The 23,074-nt window shown below is 39.7% G+C and overlaps 2 protein-coding genes across 2 annotated transcripts; both read right to left on the bottom strand.

Moving 5' to 3' along the window:
• Positions 1 to 9,217: 9,217 nt before the first annotated feature.
• On the bottom strand, positions 9,218 to 9,979 carry LOC111203157. Its single transcript, XM_022696629.1, has one exon. The coding sequence runs from the start codon at positions 9,977 to 9,979 to the stop codon at positions 9,218 to 9,220; it is 762 nt and encodes a 253-aa protein (XP_022552350.1).
• Positions 9,980 to 22,012: 12,033 nt separating this feature from the next.
• LOC106373235 lies at positions 22,013 to 22,477 on the bottom strand. Its single transcript, XM_013813441.1, has one exon. It carries the CDS (start codon positions 22,475 to 22,477, stop codon positions 22,013 to 22,015), a length of 465 nt encoding a protein of 154 aa, XP_013668895.1.
• Positions 22,478 to 23,074: the final 597 nt, after the last annotated feature.

The raw sequence follows: 23,074 nt of genomic DNA, 5'->3' as shown, positions 1-23,074 counted from the left end.
AAATTTGATTAGAGATTTAGAGAAAAAATCTCTTCAAAATAAATCATTAAGATATGCATGAGATCTAGGTGAAAGTCAAAGTGTTTCCCTTGAATTGATTTACATGATTACACAAGTATATAATGTGGAGATTGTTACAAGAGAGTGGGGATATGCCCAAGTATATAGGTAAGAATATCTAAACAAGAATGAAATATTCTTGTTGTCTAACACCCTCTCGCAGTCGCAGCGTCGTGCTCTGAGATGCCAAGACTGGACCTGAAGCTGATGAACAGGGAAGAAGGCAGCCCTTGGTGAAGATGTCTGCATACTGTGAAGAAGCCGGTATGTGTAAGACTCGTACCTGCCCCCTTTGCACCTTTTCTCTCACAAAATGTATATCTATTTCAATGTGTTTGGTGCGTTGATGTTGAACAGGGTTGGAGCTTAGGTAAACGGCACTGATGTTGTCACAGTAGACTATGGTGGCTCGCTGAAGAGGGCAGTGCATCTCCAGAAGAAGATTCCATAGCCAACAAGTCTCTGCCACTGCGTTTGCGACGCCTTTGTATTCAGCTTCAGCACTCGATCTTGACACAGTCGGCTGGCGCTTTGTAGACCAGGAGAGCAGATTGTCGCCTAAGAAGACGCAGAACCCTGAAGTGGATCGCCGTGTTGAGGGGCATCCAGCCCAGTCAGTGTCAGAGTACGCTGTTAATGCCATTTTCTGGTTGTGAAGTAGTTGTAAGCCTTTGTCTTTTGTGCCCTGTAAGTAACGAAGGATGCGCCGTAGGGCCTGCATATGTAAATCTCGCGGATCATGCATAAATAAACAAATTTGTTGAACCGTATAAGCGATGTCTGGACGTGTAAATGTTAAATATTGCAGAGTGCCTGCTAAACTTCGATATTCTGTTGGATTATCAACTGGTTTGCCAATGTCTTCTGCTAGCTTGGTTTTTATGTCCACTGGTGTTGAAACCGGTTTACAATCATGCATACCTGCCCGCTTAATTATGTCCTCCGCGTAATGACTGATGCATGAAGAGACCCTTGTCGTTGTGAATTGCGGCAATGCCAAGGAAGGAGTTGATCAGACCACCATCCGTCATTGGGAATTCGTTCTTCATAGCGTCAGTTACTCTGGTCGTAAGAGAAGGAGAGGATGTGGTGACTATAATGTCATCGATGTAAAGTAGAAAATATGCAAGGTCAGTGCCGTTCTTGAAGACAAAGAGACTTGCGTCGCTCTTGCTTTGCTTGAACCCAAGTCGCGTAATGAAGCTGACGAATCTTGCGTTCTATGCACGGGGAGCCTGCTTCAAGCCATAGATAGAGCGTTTGAGTTTACAAACATAATCCAGTCGTGTCTTGTCTACAAAGCCCGGGGGTTGTGACATATACACGGTTTCATCAAGAGTGCCATGTAGAAATGCATTCTGAACGTCGAGCTGATAGACTGGCCAGGTGTTTGTTAATGCAACATGGAGGACACTACGAATGGTAGCAGGCTTCACCACTGGGCTAAATGTTTCTGAAAAATCAATGCCCTCTTCTTGAGATTTTCCATTAGCGACCAGGCGCGCTTTGTTCCTTTTGAAAACTCCCTGCGCATCAAACTTTTCCTTGTACAGCCACATAGAATGAACAATGTTAGTGTTCTTATGACGAGGCACCAAATCATAAGTACCACTTTTAATAATGGCATCATACTCACTGTTAACAGTCGGGTTCCAATTTGGGTCCGAGAGAGCCTGATGAATGTTTTTTGGAAGAGGAGATCTATTTTGAGTGAGCAGGGAGAGGACTTGTTTCGTTTTTCGGATCCCATGCTTTGAGCGAGTGGTCATCCAATGCCTTGGAAGCTCATTATCTTGAGGAACAGCTTGAGCGGGCAGAGGAGGATTCAATGGGATAGGTGCTGCTGGAGAAGGAAGGTTACCAGCAGGATTTATTAGAATTTTGTGAAGAATGGGTGATGTGTTTGACTCAAGGAAGTCGTATGACGATTCAGAAGGTTTGGTAGTTTCGTTATACGGAAACTGAGATTCATCAAAAACCACATGACGTGATAGGATGATCTTTCTAGTTTCAAGGTCGAAACATCTGTAACCCCGATGAGATTGAGGATAACCAAGGAAGATGCAACGAGCTGAGCGTGGGGCTAGTTTAGAAAGAGCGGAATGGTTCTGATATGGGAAACAGAGGCAGCCGAAAACTCTTAAATGAGAGTAAGAAACTAGCTTGTTGAATAGAGTTGTGTAAGGCACTTTGTTATCTATCGCCTTTGATGGCAAGAGATTGACAACATGAACAGAAACATGAAGAGCCTCTAGCTTGAAATCGAAGAGTACGTACAGAGTTGTTTATTGTACGTATCATTCTCTCAAAATGTCCATTTTGTTAAGACGTATATGGACAAGAAAACCCGAATGTGATGCCTTTTTCTGAAAAGAAATTATGAAACTTTGAGTTGTTATACTCAGTTTCATCGTCACATTGTAAAGATTTTATCTTTGTTTTGAAATGATTTTCGACATAGTTGGAAAAGAGTTTGAACTTTGCGAAAAATTCTTCCTTGGATCGTAATGGATAAACCCAAAGGAAGTGAGATTATTGGTCCAAAAACAGAACATAGTACTTGATTACACTCAAACTTTGAACTGGTGAGGTCCATAGGTCTGAGTGAACTATGTCGAAAGAAGCAGTGACAGTAGTGTCAGAAGAAATAAAAGACATTTTTATTTGTTTGCCGAATTGGCATGCATCACAGACCGAAGCAAGGTCATGTTTATTACAAAGCAAAACATTAGAAGAAAGCAAAGAAGACAAAGTTTGATTGCTTAAATGAGAAAACGGCGATGCCAAGTGGTGGAAGTCGTCGTAAGGAAAGCTGAAGGAGTAGTGTTTGGCTTATTTTTTGATGAGAAAACTGGGTAAAGATCACCGGTACTGTCACTGCGAAGAATCGTTTCTCGAGTTTGAAGGTCCTTCACAGAAAAACCAAAAGGATCAAACTCAATAAAACAAGAATTATCTCTAGTAAACTTGCGTACATAGAATAGATTTTTAATAATTGAAGGAGTGACCAAAACATATGATAAGTTTAGGTTGCATGAGGAAGAAGGAAAAGAGAAAGAACCGGATTTTTGAATGGGAATGCGACCCCCATTGGCGACTGTAACAGTGTGTCCGGTGTCAAGATTAAAAGTAGACTTTAGATTACCTGCAGAGTTGGACAGGTGTGAGGTTGCCACTGAGTCCATGTACCATTGGTGATCAGCCGGATCCGTTAGTGTCATCGTATTGAAAGCAGAGGCGAAGTCCGTAGTCATAACAGGATAATTGTTATCAGCCGGTGGAGTGAAAGTCTGAACATGGTGAGCTTGCTGAGGCGTTAAGGGTCGTGGTCCGAGAAGACCTTGATGCTAGAATTGTTGCTGCATCGGTTGATCCCACTGATTGCTTTGCGGTTGAAGCCAGTAAAGGTAGCCATTGTTCCAGTACTGAGGACCCCATTGGTTGAAGACTTGGTTCCTCTGCCTCTGTCTCTGTTGTTGTTCTTCTTGAAGCCTCTGTTGTTGTTGTAGGTCCATTGTTGTTGTGGCTGAGTGTTGGTCTTTTGCGGAGGTGATGACACCGAGACATTGAGAACCTTGTCAGATGACGAAGTATCCTTGTAGGCCGAAGTCTTTTTGCCTTTTTCAAGGCGATCCTCCTCAAGCATGAGCATTGATCTGGCATCATCAAAACTTGGAAACGGTTGGCGGTGCATGATGAGGTTGATTATGTTCTCGTATTTGTCGCTTAAGCCGTTCAGTAGGTAGGTGACAAGCGTTCTCTCTGAGACCGGAGCGTCCACGTTGGCGAGGAGATCTGATGCAGCGTAGCATCCTATTTCTATTAGGCTTTGGTTTTCTAGTTTCCTTTACATTCTTGTTTTAGATAAACGTTAGTATTCTTAATATTAAAAAGACTTTAGGATAGAAGGTTAGATCTTAATCCTTAAGGACTTAGGTATTTTCTTATTAGTATAAATAGTGAGCTCTTGGTTTGTAAGAGTCACAACTTTGATTATTGATTTATAAAACTTAGAGCTTTGTGTTAAACAACTTTTGATTCCTTAATTCTGGGCATTCTTTGAGAATTCAACAGATCTTAAGAAGGCTAAGATAACGGACATTCTTAGAATTCAACGTTAACTTCGCATTATCGGTTACTATGGTTACTTCCGCTCCGTTAGTTGGTATCAGAATCCAGGAGCTTTAATTTCTAATTAGGGCTCGATCCAAGGTCATCTCGTAGATGACACCTTGTAATCCTACAAACTTCATAATATCACAAGCTATAACATCTGCCGTTGATGGCGTACTAGCAAAATATCAGCACGAGCACCAAGAGTTATTACGTGGCTTCATTGAAACTACTGCCCGTATTTTTATTCAACAGCAAAACTGCGTACTACTCAAATTTTTGAGGAAGATGACGAAGATGATGTTATTAGTAACACCTTATTTGCAAAAACAAACCACAGCCAGCATCAACTTCATGAATTGGAGGATTCTCATGATCAAGTTAAAGACTTCATTGGGGCGCCAATATATGATGATTATGACGATGATTTTTGCAGGGAGCCATGTCACAAATCAGACGTGATGGCAAAAGAAGAAGACATGTCTCTAATTGATATTCATGAGATTAATGGTAATATGACAAGAGAGACGCATCTCGATAGACCTATAGTCACTAGCAACGTGGAGAGCTATTACGTTCCAGTCACAAACCTGACGGATGAGCCTATCTATGATGTTTCTGATGATGAAGTATTTATAGATTCCAACTACTGAAGAGATCCGCTTTTCATTGATGAAGATGAAGTTCAAGGCTCCAACAAAGGAGGTGATTTTCACGTGGTAGATGGTTTGGGAGAAAAGGATTGTCCGCAACACTTGCGTCGTAAACCACCTGATCGTGATCAAAATAAAGAAACCTCATATGTAGGTCCTTTTGAAACACAGGAAAGAAGAAGCATTGGCTCTACGTATACGAAGTTGTTAGAAGAAACGGGGAGTGTTCTGAAGTTGGACCGTGGTCATCATGATTGTTTAAGTAAACTATCTCTCATGGAGAAACATGCAATGGAGTACAAAATCACTTATCTTAGGGAAGCTCTTGCCTTGGAGAAAGAGAAAAACAGGAATTTGGAGCATGAACTGAACGAAATACATAAACAAATCCGTATGTTAAACAAAAGATCTTCAACTTTAGATAAGATTCTAAGCACGGGAAGAACAGGGAAGTCAACAATTGGTCTTGGTTATCAGGGAGATCCATCAAGTTCACAAAAGTTTTTTGTGCAGGGAAGGTCTGTTGAAAAAAATAAAACAAGGTCTTATTTAGATAACGAGAGTTATGTTGCAATGAGTGCTCCGTCGGAATGGCTAGACGCACATAAATGTTCTAAAACAGAGAATGGGTTGCTTAGTTTCACCGATGCTAGTCGAACAAACAGGGACATCAATTTAACTACGGGGACATCTCTTTGTGGCACGTCCTTGGGTGCATATATTATATTCTTTGAACTTCCATGTGTTAATCTTTTACCAACCGCTTGTGTTACACAATGATCACTGTGTGTTACACACAAGTTCGAGAGAAAGAATAAGATAGATGTTACAGGCTTACTTCAGATAGTTCCGAAAATGATGTAACTTATGTGAAATACTTTTTATTATTGAGATTCTTGTATTGATGTTACATCAAATGATTGATCTTTATATAGAGATCGAATCATTAGGCTAAGAGACACACCTCTTAACATGAAGAGTTACAACTCTTTGTGTAATAACATAAATAACTAACTTATGTAAATGTATCAAGGAGAGATTAGATTATAGTTTAACACTCCTCCTTAATCATATCTCGACTTGACTCCAAGCTGCTTCCTTAAATCTTCAAACCTTGAACCGCCCAATGCCTTTGTGAGAATGTCTGCGAGTTGATCATCCCCTTTGCAATACTTCAGTTCAATGATTCCTTTCTGCTCAGCTTCCCTCACGAAATGGTACTTGATCTCTATGTGCTTTGTCCTTCTGTGTTGCACCAGATTCTTCCCAATTGCTATTGCTGATTTGTTGTCACATAAGATCGGAATGCCTCCTTCAAACTTCTGACCAAAGTCTTCAAATAGTCTTTGTAACCACACTGCTTGATTTGCTGCTGCACACACGGCTATGTACTCCGCTTCAACTGTTGATTGCGCCACTGTTTGTTGCTTGCTTGACTGCCAACAGAACATGGCTGATCCAAGAGTAAACACATAACCTGAAGTGCTTTTCTTGTCTTCCTTAGAACCACCCTAATCGCTGTCCGTGTAGCCTACAAGTCTTGATTCTTTCACGCTTGTGAAGTACACTCCAAAGTTTGATGTCCTTTTGACATATATTAACACCCTTTTGGCTTCTTGGTAGTGCTTCATGCGAGGTGATGACATGTATCTTGAGAGATAGGCACTTGCATACATCACATCAGGTCTTGATGCACACAAGTACAAAATATATCCCTCCAACGATGCTTCTATACTTAGTCGGATCTCCATACTCCTTGTCATCTTCAACTCCTTTTCCTTGTGGTGTAAGTGGGTTGCTTACACTCTTGCTGTCTTACATCCCAAACTTGTCTACAAGTTTGTTTGCATACTTTTCTTGTGAAAGAAATATGCCTCCATCGTCTTGAATTACTTCCATTCCAAGAAAGTAGTTCAACAATCCAAGATCCACGATCTCGAATTCTTTCTTCATGTTCTCCTTGAATGTGTTGATGCTCTGAATGTTGCTTCCTGCGATGATTATATCATCCACATATAGACTCACGATCAACACATCTCCTCCTTGCTTCATGATGTATAAAGCCGCATCATTCTGACTTCTCTTAAAACTGTTTTGAAGAAAGTATGAATCTATCCTTCCATACCATGCCCTTGGGGCTTGCTTTAAACCATATAAAGCTTTGCGTAGCCTTAACACCTTGTGTTCCTTCCCGTGTGTCACATACCCAGGTGGTTGTGTGACATACACTTTTTCCTTGAGGTCGCCATTGAGAAAGGCTGACTTCACATCCATCTGGTACAATCGCCACTTCATCTGAGCCGCATAGGCAAGTATGGTTCGTATTTTATCATGTCTTGAGACAGGAGCAAACGTCTCAAGGTAGTAAACACCATACTCTTGAGAGAACCCTCTTGCAACTAGCCGCGCCTTGTGCTTGATGTGATTCCCGTTTGCATCGGTCTTGATCTTGTAGATCCACTTCACACTTATCACATTCTTCTTATTTGGCTTGTCCACTAGTTCCCACGTCTTGTTCTTCTCAATCATGGCTATCTCCTCATTCATCGCTTCTCTCTATTCCTTGGTACCACACACTTCATCATAAGTGTATGGTTCTTCATTTGCATGAAGACAAACTTCTATAACTTGAGCCGCTTCATCAAGCTCTACTCTCGGTGCCCTTTCCATGATATCAACCATGGACCTAAACTTCCTTGGTGCCTTAGAAGCTTCTTCATCTCCACTACTAGTATCATGATCATCATGTTGAAAGAGAACAGGACTGAAAATACCTCCAAATTGTTCCTCAGGGCTGGATGTACCTTCGGTTTGTTCCTCAGGACTGGATGTAAATTCGGTTTGTTCCTCAGGAATGGATGTAACTTCGGTTTGTTCCTCAGGCGAGTGAGAGTCTTTTCTAGACAACTTCAATTTCTTCCTTACTTCTTCTTGCCTTTTCCAATCCCACTTCTTGCTTTCTTCAAACTCGACATCTCTTGATACTTCAATCTTCTCATTCTCCAAGATGAGAACTTTATAGCCTTTGGATTGGTTACTATATCCAACAAAGACTCCACGCTTTGCATTGACGTCTAACTTCCTCCTTTTTTGATCCGGGACATGTATGTAGCATATGCTACCAAACATTCTCATGTGTGACACATCTGGCTTGTGTCCACACCACTTCTCTATAGGAGTGACATCTTCCTCTATCGCCTTTGATGGTAGACGGTTTTGAAGGTATGAGGCAGTGTATACCACTTGAGCGGTAAGTCTTGCTCTGCCAACATCGATCTAGCCATCTCCACCAAGGTCCTATTCATGCGCTCCGCTGCACCATTTTGTTGTGGTGAATAAGGCAATGTGACTTGCTTATTGATTCCTTCTTCTTCACAGAACCGGTTGAATTCTCGTGAAGTGAACTCACCACCTCCATCTGATCTCAGTGTCTTGATGGTACAATCCGATTGCTTCTCCACCATTGCTTTGAACTTCTTGAACAGTGAGAATGTCTCTGACTTTTGCTTCATGAAGTATACCCAACACATGTGAGTATGATCATCCAAGAATAGCAAAAAGTATCGGCTTCCATCAACGGATTGATGCTGCATCGGCCCACATACATCAGTATGTACAATCTCAAGCTTTTCTCTTGTCTTAGTTTGAGATTCCTTTGGGAAGCTTTTGCGTGATTGCTTTCCAAGTCTACACGCTTCACATGCTTCCTTCTTTACTAAAAACTTTGGTAACCCCTTTACCAAGTCTTTGTCTTGCATTTGTTGCAACCTTTTGTCGCCTACATGACCAAGTCTCTTGTGCCATGTCTCCATCTTTCCTTGCTCACTAGCGCTCATGGCTTCTTCTACCTGAGCCGAACTCATCCTGATTCGATAGCTTTTGTGAGTCATTGGGATATCCATTATCCTCCTTCCTTTTGCATCATCTATGATGCATCTCTTCTCTTGGAAACTCACCCGGTATCCGCTTGAAACAATTTGTGGAACACTCAACAAATATTTCGCCAAACCCGGAACCAAGAACACATTTCTGATGGTCCTCTTGCCACCTTTAGTCATGACGGTAATGTCACCTTTACCGGCTGTCATGACCGTGCTTCCATTTCCAATTTTTATTGGAAACTTGATGCTCCTATCAAGCCTTGAGAAGTAATTCTCCTCCTTTGTCATATGATTAGTTGCTCCACTGTCTACTAACCAAACATCTTCCATCACTGTTGTTGCTGCTTCGCTCGCACTGAACAACATGTGATCTTCATTCGAGTCTTCTTCGAGACTGAAATGTGCCTTCTCTTTCTTCTTTGAGTAGCACTGATTTGCAAAGTGGCCTAACTTGGCACAATTGTAACACTCCTTGTTACTTCGGTGATCCTTCTTTGGATCATCCTTCTTCTATTTCTTCAGACACTCGCTCTCGGTATGATTGTTCTTCTTGCAGTAACCACACCACTTCTTGCTTCCTCGGCGCTTTGAGTTGTCTGATGTAACACCAGAATTTCCGTGCTTAACACGAGCATCAAATGCTCCTTCATTGGTGCTTTCTTCTCTTGCAGCCAACCTTGCTTCATGAGCCTTCAAAATCCCGATCAACTCTGTCATCTTTGTTGAAGTCAAATCGCTTGTTTGCTCCAACACACTAACTATGCTATCGAACTTGGTTGGGAGAGAGATGAGTATCTTTTGTATGAGTTGAACATCCGACTTCTGTTCACCATGATAAGTTAATTGATTTGCCAATTCAACTATCTTATCTGTGAAGACCTTGATGTCTTCATTCTCATACATCTTCAGATTCTCGTACTCCCTTCGCAACGTTTGAAGCTTAATCAAACGAACTTGAGAAGAGCCTTCATACTCTTCCTTCAATGCATCCCACGCCTCTTTGGATGTCGATGCTGCTGCAATCCGTGAGAATATATGATCCGATACAGCAGTTTGCAAGATTTGCAACGCCAATGTATCGTTCATCATCGCTTCTTCTCTAAGCGATCTTGCCCTTGCCGTTTCAGGGGTTTCTTCCACTAGTGCTGGTGGGGATGCTACACCTTCTTCAACCACATACCATAACTTCCTGGTCTTGAGAATGGTTGTCATCTTGATGCTCCAGAAGTCGTACTTTTCTCCATCAAATATGGGGATTACTTGATTCTTCATCGTTTTGTGTGCTTCTGAAATCGTATGACAAGATCCTCTAGCCTCCTTTTCTCCACGCCAAGTGTTTCTCTTGTTAAACTATATAATGTAATCTCTCCTTAATACATTTACATAAGTTAGTTATTTATGTTATTACACAAAGAGTTGTAACTCTTCATGTTGTGTCTTTTAGTATAAAGAGTTGTGTCTCTTATACTTGTACTGATTCGATCTCTATATAAAGATCAATCATCTGTTGTAAACACAACACCGAATCTAAATAATACAAAAGTATTTTCAGAAAATTTTATAAGCCGGAAACGTCTATCTTATTCTTTCTCTCAAACTCGTGTGTAACACACTATGATCATTGTGTAACACAAGCGGTTGGTAAAAGATTAACATGGTATCAGAGCTTTACGTTTGAGAGGACAAAGAACAAAGCACTAGTAAGAGAAACACTTGGCGTGGAGAAAAAGAGGCTAGAGGATTTTGTCATACGATTTCAGAATCACTCGAAACGATGAAGAATCAAGTAATCCCCATATTTGATGGAGAGAAGTACGACTGAAGCATTAAGATGGTAACCATTCTCAAGACCAGGAAGTTATGGTCTGTGGTTGAAGAAGGCGTAGCAGCCCCACCAGCACAAGTGGATGAAACCCCTGAAACAGCAAGGGCAAGATCGCTTAGAGAAGAAGCGATGATGAACGATACATTGGCTTTGCAAATCTTGCAAACTGCTGTATCGGATCATATCTTCTCACGGATTGCAGCAGCATCAACATCCAAAGAGGCGTGGGATGCATTGAAGGAAGAGTATGAAGGCTCTCCTCAAGTTCGTTTGATTAAACTTCAAACATTGCGAAGGGAGTATGAGAATCTGAAGATGTATGAGAATGAAGACATTAAGGTCTTCACAGATAAGATAGTTGAATTGGCAAATCAACTAACTTATCATGGTGAACAGAAGTCGGATGTTCAACTTATACAGAAGATACTCATCTCTCTCCCAGCCAAGTTCGATAGCATAGTCAGTGTGTTGGAGCAAACAAGCGATTTGACTTCAACAAAGATGACAGAATTGATCGGGATCTTGAAGGCTCATGAAGCAAGGCTGGCTGCAAGAGAAGAAAGCACCAGTGAAGGAGCATTCGATGCTCGTGTTAAACACAAAAATTCTGGTGTTACACAAGACAACTCAAAGCGCCAGGGAGGCAAGAAGTGGTGTGGTTTCTGCAAGAGGAACAACCACAATGAGAGCGAGTGTCTGAGGAAACAGAAGAAGGATGATTCAAAGAAGGATCACAGAAGTAACAAGGAGTGTTACAATTGTGGCAAGTTAGGCCACTTTGCAAATCAGTGCTACTCAAAGAAGAAAGAGAAGGCACATGTGAGTCTCGAAGAAGACTCAAATGAAGATCACATGTTGTTCAGTGCGAGCGAAGCAGCAACAACAGTGATGGAAGATGTCTGGTTAGTAGACAGTGGAGCAACTAATCATATGACAAAGGAGGAGAGTTACTTCTTAACACTTGATAGGAGTAACAAGGTTCCAATAAAGATTGGAAATGGAAGCACAGTCATGACAGCCGGTAAAGGAGACATTACCGTCATGACTAAAGGTGGCAAGAAGACCATCAGAAATGTATTCTTGGTTCCGGGTTTGGCGAAAAATTTGTTGAGTGTTCCACAAATTGTTTCAAGCGGATACCGGGTGAGTTTCCAAGAGAAGAGATGCATCATAGATGATGCAAAAGGAAGGAGGATAATGGATATCCCAATGACTCACAAAACCTATCAAATCAGGATCGGCTCAGGTAGAAGAAGCCATGAGCGCTAGTGAGCAAGGAAAGATGGAGACATGGCACAAGAGACTTGGTCATGTAGGCGACAAAAGGTTGCAACAAATGCAAGACAAAGACTTGGTAAAGGGATTACCAAAGTTTAAAGTCAAGAAGGAAGCATGTGAGGCGTGTAGACTTGGAAAGCAATCACGCAAAAGCTTCCCAAAGGAATCTCAAACTAAGACAAGAGAGAAGCTTGAGATTGTACATACGGATGTATGTGGGCCGATGCAGCATCAGTCTGTTGATGGAAGCCGATACTTTTTGCTATTCTTGGATGATCATACTCACATGTGTTGGGTATACTTCATGAAGCAAAATCAGAGACTTTCTCACTGTTCAAGAAGTTCAAAGCAATGGTGGAGAAGCAATCGGATTGTACCATCAAGACGCTGAGATCAGATGGAGGTGGTGAGTTCACTTCACGAGAATTCAACCGGTTCTGTGAAGAAGAAGGAATCAATAGGCAAGTCACCTTGCCTTATTCACCACAACAAAATGGTGCAGCAGAGCGCATGAATAGGACTTTAGTGGAGATGGCTAGATCGATGTTGGCAGAGCAAGACTTACCGCTCAAGTTATGGGCAGAAGCGGTATACACTGCCTCATATCTTCAAAACCGTCTGCCATCAAAGGCAATAGAAGAAGATGTCACTCCTATAGAGAAGTGGTGTGGACACAAGCCAGATGTGTCACACATGAGAATGTTTGGTAGCATATGCTACATACATGTCCCGGATCAAAAGAGGAGGAAGCTAGACGTCAAGGCAAAGCGTGGAGTCTTTGTTGGATATAGCAACCAATCCAAAGGCTATAGAGTTCTCATCCTGGAGAATGAGAAGATTGAAGTATCAAGAGATGTCGAGTTTGAAGAAAGCAAGAAGTGGGATTGGAAAAGGCAACAAGAGGTGAGGAAGACATTGGAGTTGTCTATGGAAGACTCTCACTCGCCTGAAGGACAAACCGAAGGTGCATTCAGCCCTGAGGAACAAACCGAAGGTGCATCTAGTCCCGAGGAACAATTTGGAGGTACTTTCAGTCCTATTCTCTTTCAAAATGATAATCATGATACTAGTAGTGGAGATGAAGAAACTTCTGAGGCACCAAAGAAGTTCAAGTCCATGGTCGATATCATGGAAAGGGCACCGAGAGTAGAGCTTGATGAAGCGGCTCAAGCAATAGAAGCTTGTCTTCATGCAAATGAAGAACCATACACTTATGATGAAGCGTGTGGTACCAAGGAATGGAGAGAAGCGATGAATGAGGAGATAGCCATGATTGAGAAGAACAAGACGTGGGAACTAGTGGACAAGCCAAAGAAGAAGAATGTGATAAGTGTGAAGTGGATCTACAAGATCAAGACCGATGCAAACGGCAATCACATCAAGCACAAGGCGCGGCTAGTTGCAAGAGGGTTCTCTCAAGAGTATGGTGTTGACTACCTTGAGACGTTTGCTCCTGTCTCAAGACATGATACAATACGAGCCATACTTGCATATGCGGCTCAGATGAAGTGGCGATTGTATCAGATGGATGTGAAGTCAGCCTTTCTCAATGGCGACCTCAAGGAAGAAGTGTATGTCACACAACCGCCTGGGTATGTGACACACGGGAAAGAACACAAGGTGTTAAGGCTACACAAAGCTTTATATGGTTTAAAGCAAGCCCCAAGGGCATGGTATGGAAGAATAGATTCATACTTTCTTCAAAACGGTTTTGAGAGGAGTATGAATGATGCGGCTTTATACATCATGAAGCAAGGAGGAGATGTGTTGATCGTGAGTCTATATGTGGATGATATAATCATCACAGGAAGCAACATCCAGAGCATCAACACATTCAAGGAGAACATGAAGAAAGAATTCGAGATGGTGGATCTTGGATTATTGAACTACTTTCTTGGAATGGAAGTAATTCAAGACAATGGAGGCATATTTCTTTTACAAGAAAAGTATGCAAACAAACTTGTAGACAAGTTTGGGATGCGAGACAGCAAGAGTGTAAGCAACCCACTTACACCACAAGGAAAAGGAGTTGAGGATGACAAGGAGTATGGAGATCCGACTAAGTATAGAAGCATCGTTGGAGGGCTTTTGTACTTGTGTGCATCAAGACCTGATGTGATGTATGCAAGCGCCTATCTCTCAAGATACATGTCATCACCCCGCATGAAGCACTACCAAAAAGCCAAGAGGGTGCTAAGATATGTCAAAGGAACATCAGACTTTGGAGTATACTTCACAAGTGTGAAAGAACCAAGACTTCTAGGCTACACATACAGCGATTGGGGTGGTTCTAAAGAAGACAAGAAAAGCACTTCAGGTTATGTGTTTACTCTTGGATCAGCCATGTTTTGTTGGCAGTCCAGCAAGCAACAAACAGTGGCGCAATCAACAGCTGAAGCGGAGTACATAGCCGTGTGTGCAGCAGCAAATCAAGCAGTGTGGTTACAAAGACTATTTGAAGACTTTGGTCAGAAGTTTGAAAGAGGCATTCCGATCTTATGTGACAACAAATCAGCAATAGCAATTGGGAAGAATCCAGTGTAACACATAAGGACGAAGCACATAGAGATCAAATACCATTTCGTGAGGGAAGCTGAGCAGAAAGGAATCATTGAACTGAAGTATTGCAAAGGGGATGATCAACTCGCAGACATTCTCACAAAGGCATTGGGCGGTTCAAGATTTGAAGATCTAAGGAAGCAGCTTGGAGTCAAGTCGAGATATGATTAAGGAGGAGTGTTAAACTATATAATCTAATCTCTCCTTAATACATTTACATAAGTTAGTTATTTATGTTATTACACAAAGAGTTGTAACTCTTCATGTTGTGTCTTTTAGTATAAAGAGTTGTGTCTCTTATACTTGTACTGATTCGATCTCTATATAAAGATCAATCATCTGTTGTAAACACAACACCGAATCTCAATAATACAAAAGTATTTTCAGAAAATTTTATAAGCCGGAAACGTCTATCTTATTCTTTCTCTCGAACTCGTGTGTAACACACTGTGATCATTGTGTAACACAAGCGGTTGGTAAAAGATTAACATCTCTTACTAGTGCTTTCTTCTTCGTCCTCTCAATCGAAGAGCTCTGATACCATGCTAATCTTTTACCAACCGCTTGTGTTACACAACGATCACTGTGTGTTACACACTAGTTCGAGAGAAAGAATAAGATAGATGTTACAGGCTTACTTTAGATAGTTCCGAAAATGATGTAACTTATTTGAAATACTTTTTATTATTGAGATTCTTGTGTTGATGTTACATCAAATGATTGATCTTTATATAGATATCGAATCATTAGGCTAAGAGACACACCTCTTAACATGAAGAGTTACAACTCTTTGTGTAATAACATAAATAACTAACTTATGTAAATGTATCAAGGAGAGATTAGATTATAGTTTAACACCATGGACATATGGTAGACACACATTTTGGGACAGATACGGAAATACATATGGTTTTGCATTCGGAGGCAAACATATTAATTTATATCATAGGGAAGAGACAATGGATCCAGTGGTACCAAAAGAGGAATATCTTAGTTTGTATTCTCCACTCTGTCTATACAACTCGGCAACGTTCCGATCGGAGGCTAAGTTGTTTGGAGATGTTCGGTTTATGGACGTCATGTTTGTGGTATTTCCCAGGAGTTATACTTTTCTTAAGTATTACTCAACAGCATCCTTACAAACTTTTCTCATTCTTGGAACTGCGTTGGATGTGTCTTCTTTTCACCATCGCCACTTCTGTGCTCTCATGCATCTTGACCATTATTTTGTGGGAAAAGGCAATCAGACGATACAAGTGAAGTGGTTATGTCTTATGGAAAGTGAGGTTATGTACGTGGAATATTTAATGGTCATTGGTGAAAATAAGCGTGTGAAAGTCCAAATTTTCATTTTCACTAAATGTCTTGCGCTCCCATGCAGAAAGTTGTATCTTTTTGGGTGGCTACAGGGGACTTCCATGGCATTGGTTAGGCTTCTGGTAATTTATCGTACCATCTCGTCGCCAATCTGGTGGAAGCATAAGCATTTAAATGGACGACTAGACGCCTTTGATGTGATTCAATTCGTTTTGGTGTATGGAGCGTACACGACCGTCGCGTCTCTTGAGCTGGCATGTTCAACTGCATTATGGTCTCTGTGTATCCACATACGGTCTTCAGCTGTGTGGCCTCTTTTTCACATGGACGTAACGGTACCGGTAGTAGTCATTCCTTCTCAGTGGTTACAAATTGGGCTACAGTGGGGAGTATTTAAGCGGAAAGTCGAGGTTGTGCATAGTCCACAAATTGGTTCAAGCTGCTTATTAGTGACAATTATTTGTTGGAGAGGCATTGCTTGTGAATCAAGCAACGTGTTGGGAGATTCTAACTCAGCCTTTCAACATGTTTGTGCAGCAGCTTTCTCATATATTCTATGTTTCCGTCCTTAAGCACTAAGTTCTCTCTGGTTGTATGAGTTCTAACAAGATCACTGAATCATCAGCTCGTTTGTGGTGTATTGATAAATATTTTCAAAACAACACAACACCGTACCGATTACCTAACAAGAGCGCTCGTGAGATTCTTTTGCCGACGTAACGAGGTGCGTGTTTCAAGTGGGGTTTTGGGATCTTTTTTACTCGCTTGCAGTCTCATATGAAAGTCTTCTGTTGGACCTTTTCTAACTGCGAAAGTCTATCTTTACTTCTCCACTATGGGATCACAAACAGATTTTGTCCCTTCCTCCGGCGTTACAAATAGTGCCATGGACGTTCTTCTCTGCCACTTTATTCCACCTCGGGTTCTACTGTGTCATTTATAAAGCACAATTTGGAGTGCTTGACGTCTTGGTTATGTGGCGTAAGGATGCTATTTTCAGGTCCAAAATGATTAATATATTGATCATGGTTAACAGAAGCATGTGTTTGTTTCCTTTGTGGATCGTATCTGGTTTACTTCTGTGTGGTCAAGTTGAATTAGGAGAGGCACCAACGTGTATGCGTCATCATGGGATGGGTTCACAATCTTTCTTACGAGTGAAGGTTCAGGAAAATCTGCACACTTCGTTCCCTAAGTACACGTTAACAGCACAACGGCATCACTTTTCCAAGATAGGACCACTACGAGTATTTGAGAAGTTGGATGCTAATGCATATCACAAGTTTTTAGTTCGTCCTGAGTTTCTTTGCTCTGGCGTGTTCGAAATATTGTGCCATGTTCTGTTGGTTGCGAATGGTGTGCTTTGCGATTCGAGTACGAATCTTTTCAACCCGGGTGACGTGATGCAGCTTAGCATCCTATTTCTATTAGGCTTTGGTTTTCTAGTTTCCCTTTCATTCTTGTTTTAGATAAACATTAGTATTCTTAATATTAAAAATATTAAGGATTTAGGTATTTTCTTATTAGTATAAATAGTGAGCTTTTGGTTTGTAAGAGTCACAACTTTGATCATTGATTTATAAAACTTAGAGCTTTGTGTTAAACAACTCTTGATTCCTTAATTCTTGGCATTCTTTGAGAATTCAACAGATCTTAAGAAGGCTAAGATAACGAGCATTCTCAGAATTCAACGTTAACTTCGCATTATCGGTTACTACGGTTACTTCCGCTCCGTTAACTGGTGTAGCGGAAGCTTTATAGGATAGAACTAGAGATCCGTTGATTCTTAGAATACCCGAAAAACTAGGATAATCACAAGGATCTTATTTAGAGCATCTCCAACCCATCCATATATTTGCCTTTATATGCTATAATAGAGGAAAATCTACTCCAACCCACCTCTATTTCTTCCCCTACAATAGAGATTGCTATTTTTTCCTCTATATTTAGGGGAAAAAATAGCATTCCTCTATAATAGAGATGTACTTTTTTATTTACAAAATAGTCATTTAACTTTTGTGATTATAACTAAAATACATGTTTATGAAGAAATACAATTTTTTACATATAAATGCACATATTTTTGTTTGCATACTAATTTTAAATTTTTATAATTATAAATAAAATAAATAAAAAGATATCTAATTATTTTATGTTTACTTACTAATTATTTTATTTTAAAGTCAGACTTTTTATTTAATGAATGATATCTAAAATTTTATATTGATAATTAAAACTATTAATTAAAATTTAATTATTAAAAGTTTAACATAATTTTACATATTGATAACATATTAAAATTAAACTTAAATATTGAAACAACTTAATACTTAAATATTAATCAATACAACATGTTGAAACAACTTAATACTCCGGTAAATTACTTCCGAATCCACAAAAATTGTTAAAATATTGTTCAAACGACGTGGGTGGAGGAGGAGTTTGCTGATTTTGTTGCTAGTGACTGCACTTTTGTAAAATATGTGCTTTCTTTACTTGGAAATGTTCATGGACATTTGGACCTTCTATGAAATTTACGTCACAAAATAAAATTTTTTTTCCTTCATATGTTTAAAAGCAAAATTTTGTCTTTGAATCTCCAACTGATGTTTGTCTTTGTTCACTTGACTTCTTTAGGTTCTATAAGAATTGTTTATTTCCTTCTTCTAGTGTATTGGAAGAGAAACTCCACCACCAGAAGTCCAAATTAAATACCAGATGATGAAGATAATCGGTTCCAAGAGTTTCTAAGTTGATTCAGAAAAATCAAAGATAAAGAAGCTCATTTCTCACTTCGGAATGTATTAATTGACTATTTATGGGAAAAATATAGTAATGAGATGTTTAGATAATGTCTATTTTGTTTTATTATATTTTCTAATGTCATTTGTAATAAAATGTTTAATTTAAATAATATTGTAATTTTATGAAAAAAATAAAAGTTATAATAAATGAGTTAATTTACAACATTTATAAGTTAAATGTGTTATTTATAAAATAAAAAAAAAATCTTTTAAGAATATTTTTTTATAGAGAAAAAAATAGAGAAATACATCGGAGAGAAAACCACCTCTATTATAGAGTTTCTCTATTATAGAAGAAAATATAGAGGAATACATTGGAGATGACCTTAGTCTAAGAATGTCTAAGATCAATGTATTTTTAAATTCGTTGAGATCAACTATGATCAACGAGAACGAATCGTAACGGTCGTTGGCAATCATCTTTTTTTCTTTTCTTTTTCCATTGATAATATTTTCCAAACATAATATAATTTTGTCCTCCCTTGGCCCTTAACCCACGTGATCAACATGAGAGTGGATGATGGTATATCCATGTGCTCGTCATTACGATTGTGTGTAGAAGCTCTTATTGGGCCAGTTTTCTTCAAAGCGCAACTGGTACCACAATCGTTAGAACGTGAGTTGCCTATCTCCAAGCTGTTGCCTTCCACAAGAAGAAACCTAATTTTCTCGAGAAAAACTACATCTCCCAAATTGTTTACCTCATGGCCGTCCAATTTATTGTCGTTGTATTGAATCCAACCAATATCATCATAAAGATCGAAGATCGGACTTCCAACAATTTCTTTGTAAACGATAATTTCACTTTTCGCAAACAAATTCTCCATGATTCCAGATCGAGTTTTGATTAAGAAATCAAAACACGGGCTCTGATACCAACTGGTGTAGCAGAAGCTTGATAGGACTAGAGATCCGTTGATTCTTAGAATACCCGAAAAATTAGGATAATCTTAAGGATCTTATTTAGTCTAAGAAGACTTTGTAACGACCCCGATTTTGGTTTAGTAGCTCATGGTTTAATTTAATTATTTGATTGAACCTAACCACTAATGAACCGAGTTGTATATATATCCATGTGTATATAATCCCTTCTAAAACCTTAAGCGAGAGAAATGTTTGTTGTATCGAAAGAAAGATCAGCCGCCTCCTTTAATCTATATCTCTCTCTGGTTCCCTTCTTCTTCACGTGTGCATGGCTGTCTATCGGAGAAGACGAGACGTAATCACCGTTCACCACCACCGTTTTTCATTCCGGAGGAATAGCTGCTGTCCATGAACCATCACCACTAAAGACGCGTGATGAGGGACAAGTAACCGGAGCCGTCGCGTTCCGTCACGACCAGCCACATATTTCACGGCCATGATCCGTGAGTCACCGGAGATCCACGTCGCCACCGTCCAAAGTTGTACCAAGCCAAAGAAGATCATAGACACCATCACCGAAGGAGTGGCCCGTGTTACTTAGGTTCAAGAGATCCGTTGTCATTGTGGGGAAGAGACGTACGAGCCGGAGTCATCGAATCTTGACGCCACCGGCACGGATCACCATGACCGGAGCCATCATTCCTCGCCGAAGAGGAAGTCGTTGTCACCACCATCGATCATCCCTTTACACTGCCGTGAGTCATGACCCGTCGGAGACGTCTCCTCCTCTCCGCAAAGCCAAGCCGTAAGAGTTAAGCTCTTATTTCATATGTTTCTTGTGCCAGAAGTAACCTTGCATAAACCCTTTAATTAATATTCTTTTGTTTGGTCATGTGCATCTTTGTTAACTCATCACGTGATGAGGTGAGAAGCCGAGACCGGGTGTATAACCCCTAGGGTTATTTAATAATCAAGTCATCTCGTATTATTCTCCAATTTACTTCCCGTTCTCGATCTTGGCTAAGGTGAGGGTCTTTTCTCGAATTTCTCTTACACGGTTTAGGACTTCGAATAAGTATAATTTATTTCTAATGTGTTTCCGTCTGTGTGAAATCGAGTCTATTATTGCTTGTTTAGTTTTTAGGTTCTTTGCTTAAACCGGAAGTAGGGTGTTAGAGGATTCAACAATGATTGTCTCATTTAAAATTGGTAAATAAAAATAGTTGTTTTATTAGGAATTATATGATTGTCTGAGATGGATACAGAGACGGATTTCTGTATGCCGGATTGTTTGGAGGTTACGGTCAGCTATAGTCGACCGGTTGACGCGTAACCCAGGAGGTCGATAAATCGTCTATGGGCGTGTGTTACCGAGCACTTGTTCGGTGTGTGTATGAACCGAGCATATTTTTGGTAGTGTTTGGCCTGTTAGTGGGCAGCGGGTGTGCACCTCGCTAGGACTGTTGTGTGATCTTTGGGTACTTTAGGTACCGTGTTTGCAACGTGTTAGGATTAAATTATATTTATTCGGAGTGCTCTGTCCGGGTCCATGGACTTCGGGTTTAGTATCCCATACCTCACTGAGTGACTTCCCCGTTACTCACCCCTCATTTGCCCCTTGCAGGTGAGACAGATGAGTATATGATATTTGGACGGATTTGGTGCTACTGGGCTTTTTATTCGGATTTTTTATTTGGGTATAGAGTGAGTGGAGTCATGTATATGGGCTATTGTGTTATGAGATATTGTTGGTGGCACGCTGTTCTCCAGATAGGAGGTGACTGGTGTCACAGACTTATTCTTAGGTTCACTAACCAATATGATTGTGTTATTTCATATTTGATATCTTTTAAAAAAGGAAACAAAATATTGTCAAATTATATTATGTTTTTTAAATTAAAAGATAAAAAGAAATAAAAATAATAATACTAATTACAAAAAATACATTTTTAACGTCGTGGGCAAAATATTAAACCCTAAATCATAATCCTAAATCCTAAATACTAAACCTTAAACCCTTGGGTAAACCTTAAACCCTTGGATAAATCCTAAACTCTAAATCAATATCACTAAACACTAAAACACAAAAGGGTTTAGGGTTTAGGATTTAGGGTTTAGAGTTTTAGTGTTTAGTGTTTTTTTATTTAGAGTTTAGGATTTATCCAAGGGTTTAGGGTTTACCCAAGGGTTTAGGATTTATGGATTAGGATTTAGGGTTTAGTGATTAGAATTTAGGGTTTAGTGTTTGCTGAAAAAAAAAATTAATTTTTTTTCTGTAAATACTATTTTGTCTTACTTTTTTTTTTTTAAGAAATAATATAACTTGACAATATTTTGTTTCCTATTTTAAAAGATATCAAATTTGAAATAATGAAATCCTATTGGTTGGTGAACCTCTAGGTTCACCTATGTGTGAACCCAAGAATATCTCGTCTAAGAATGCCTAAAATCAATGTCTTCTTAAATTCGTTGAGATCACCTATGATCTACCGAAAACAAGGAACAAAAGAAAAAACTCTCAACTTTTATTAATAATCAATCGACTCATAAACTACATGAAACCATAGCCTCAATGACTATATATAAAAAAACATAAAAACCCTAACACATAAAGATAATTATCCTAATAATAAATAAAACTTTAAATAATTAAAATATTTAGAATATTCCTAAATATTCTCTCTGCATCAAGATCGGAGATTGATTTGAGTTCCTGGGGTAGGTATGGATGGATTTGTCACCAATTTCTTTTGTCCTGAGATCATGATCTAACTGGATGGCTCTGGCTTCTTTGTTGTTGCGGAAAAAGCTCTCCACTTTGATCCAGATTTGACGTGCTGTACCACCAGTTATGAACGCGCTTTTGAAGAGATTCTTTGATATAGTGCCATATAGCCAAAGCTTGACCAGACCATCTCTCTTTTTCCATCGATGGTCATTGTCGTCTGCAGGAAGAAGAGTACCATCAAGGTGTCCTGAGACATCGAAGGACTGGCAGTGAGTGAGGAAAAGTTCTTTCCATGCGTCGTTGTTATGATCATCAATGTCGAGAATGAGAGGAATATGCTTTTTTATGTTTGTAACGCCATAAGCGCGATCAAGGTTTGTTTGTTGATCAGCCATGGTCGCTGAGAGAGAGAATGAGTTACTGAGAGAGAGAATGAGTTACGGAGAAGAAACGGATAGACGGTAGAAGAGAAAAGAAGAGAAAAAATGGTTCAGGAGAGTCAAAGTATTTCCCTTGAATTGATTTAGATGATTACACAAGTATATAAATTATATAATGTGGAGATCGTTACAAGAGAGTGGGGATATGCCTAAGTATATAGGTAACGATATCTAAAAAAGAATGGAATATTCTTGTTGTCTAACACTAGGACATATATTCTGGTAGACTAATCTATTCAAGATTCTGCGTATATATCAGATCACTTTTTCTATATTTATCATGCATCTCGCATTCAAATGTAAGAAAAGTACGTAGCTACCTTTGCTTTCTTACAAACGAGTTCCATAGAAACATGAGTCTCTTTCCATCCGGGCTCTCATCCTCAAGTTTAAAAAGCGTCTGCAAAAGCCATTAGCACTGTTACGTCGTAAACCATAATTTGTTCGTCGTTTATTTAATGACTGCGGGAAGAAATCATGGAGAACCTGGTGTTATTTCAATATCTAAAATGTAATAACATCTTCACTATCTCGATCAGACATTACTTCCTC

Source organism: Brassica napus, chromosome C1 (genome assembly GCF_020379485.1).
Source record: "Brassica napus cultivar Da-Ae chromosome C1, Da-Ae, whole genome shotgun sequence".
In the NCBI taxonomy this organism is placed as follows: Eukaryota; Viridiplantae; Streptophyta; class Magnoliopsida; order Brassicales; family Brassicaceae; genus Brassica; species Brassica napus.
Note: the sequence above shows the minus strand (reverse complement) of the source record. Positions and strands in the feature narration are given on the sequence as shown.

Bases quoted from the DNA above. Each gene is read 5' to 3' on its own strand.
- LOC111203157 (XM_022696629.1), bottom strand. From the start codon at position 9,979: ATGAAGAATCAAGTAATCCCCATATTTGATGGAGAAAAGTACGACTTC.
- LOC106373235 (XM_013813441.1), bottom strand. From the start codon at position 22,477: ATGGCTGATCAACAAACAAACCTTGATCGCGCTTATGGCGTTACAAAC.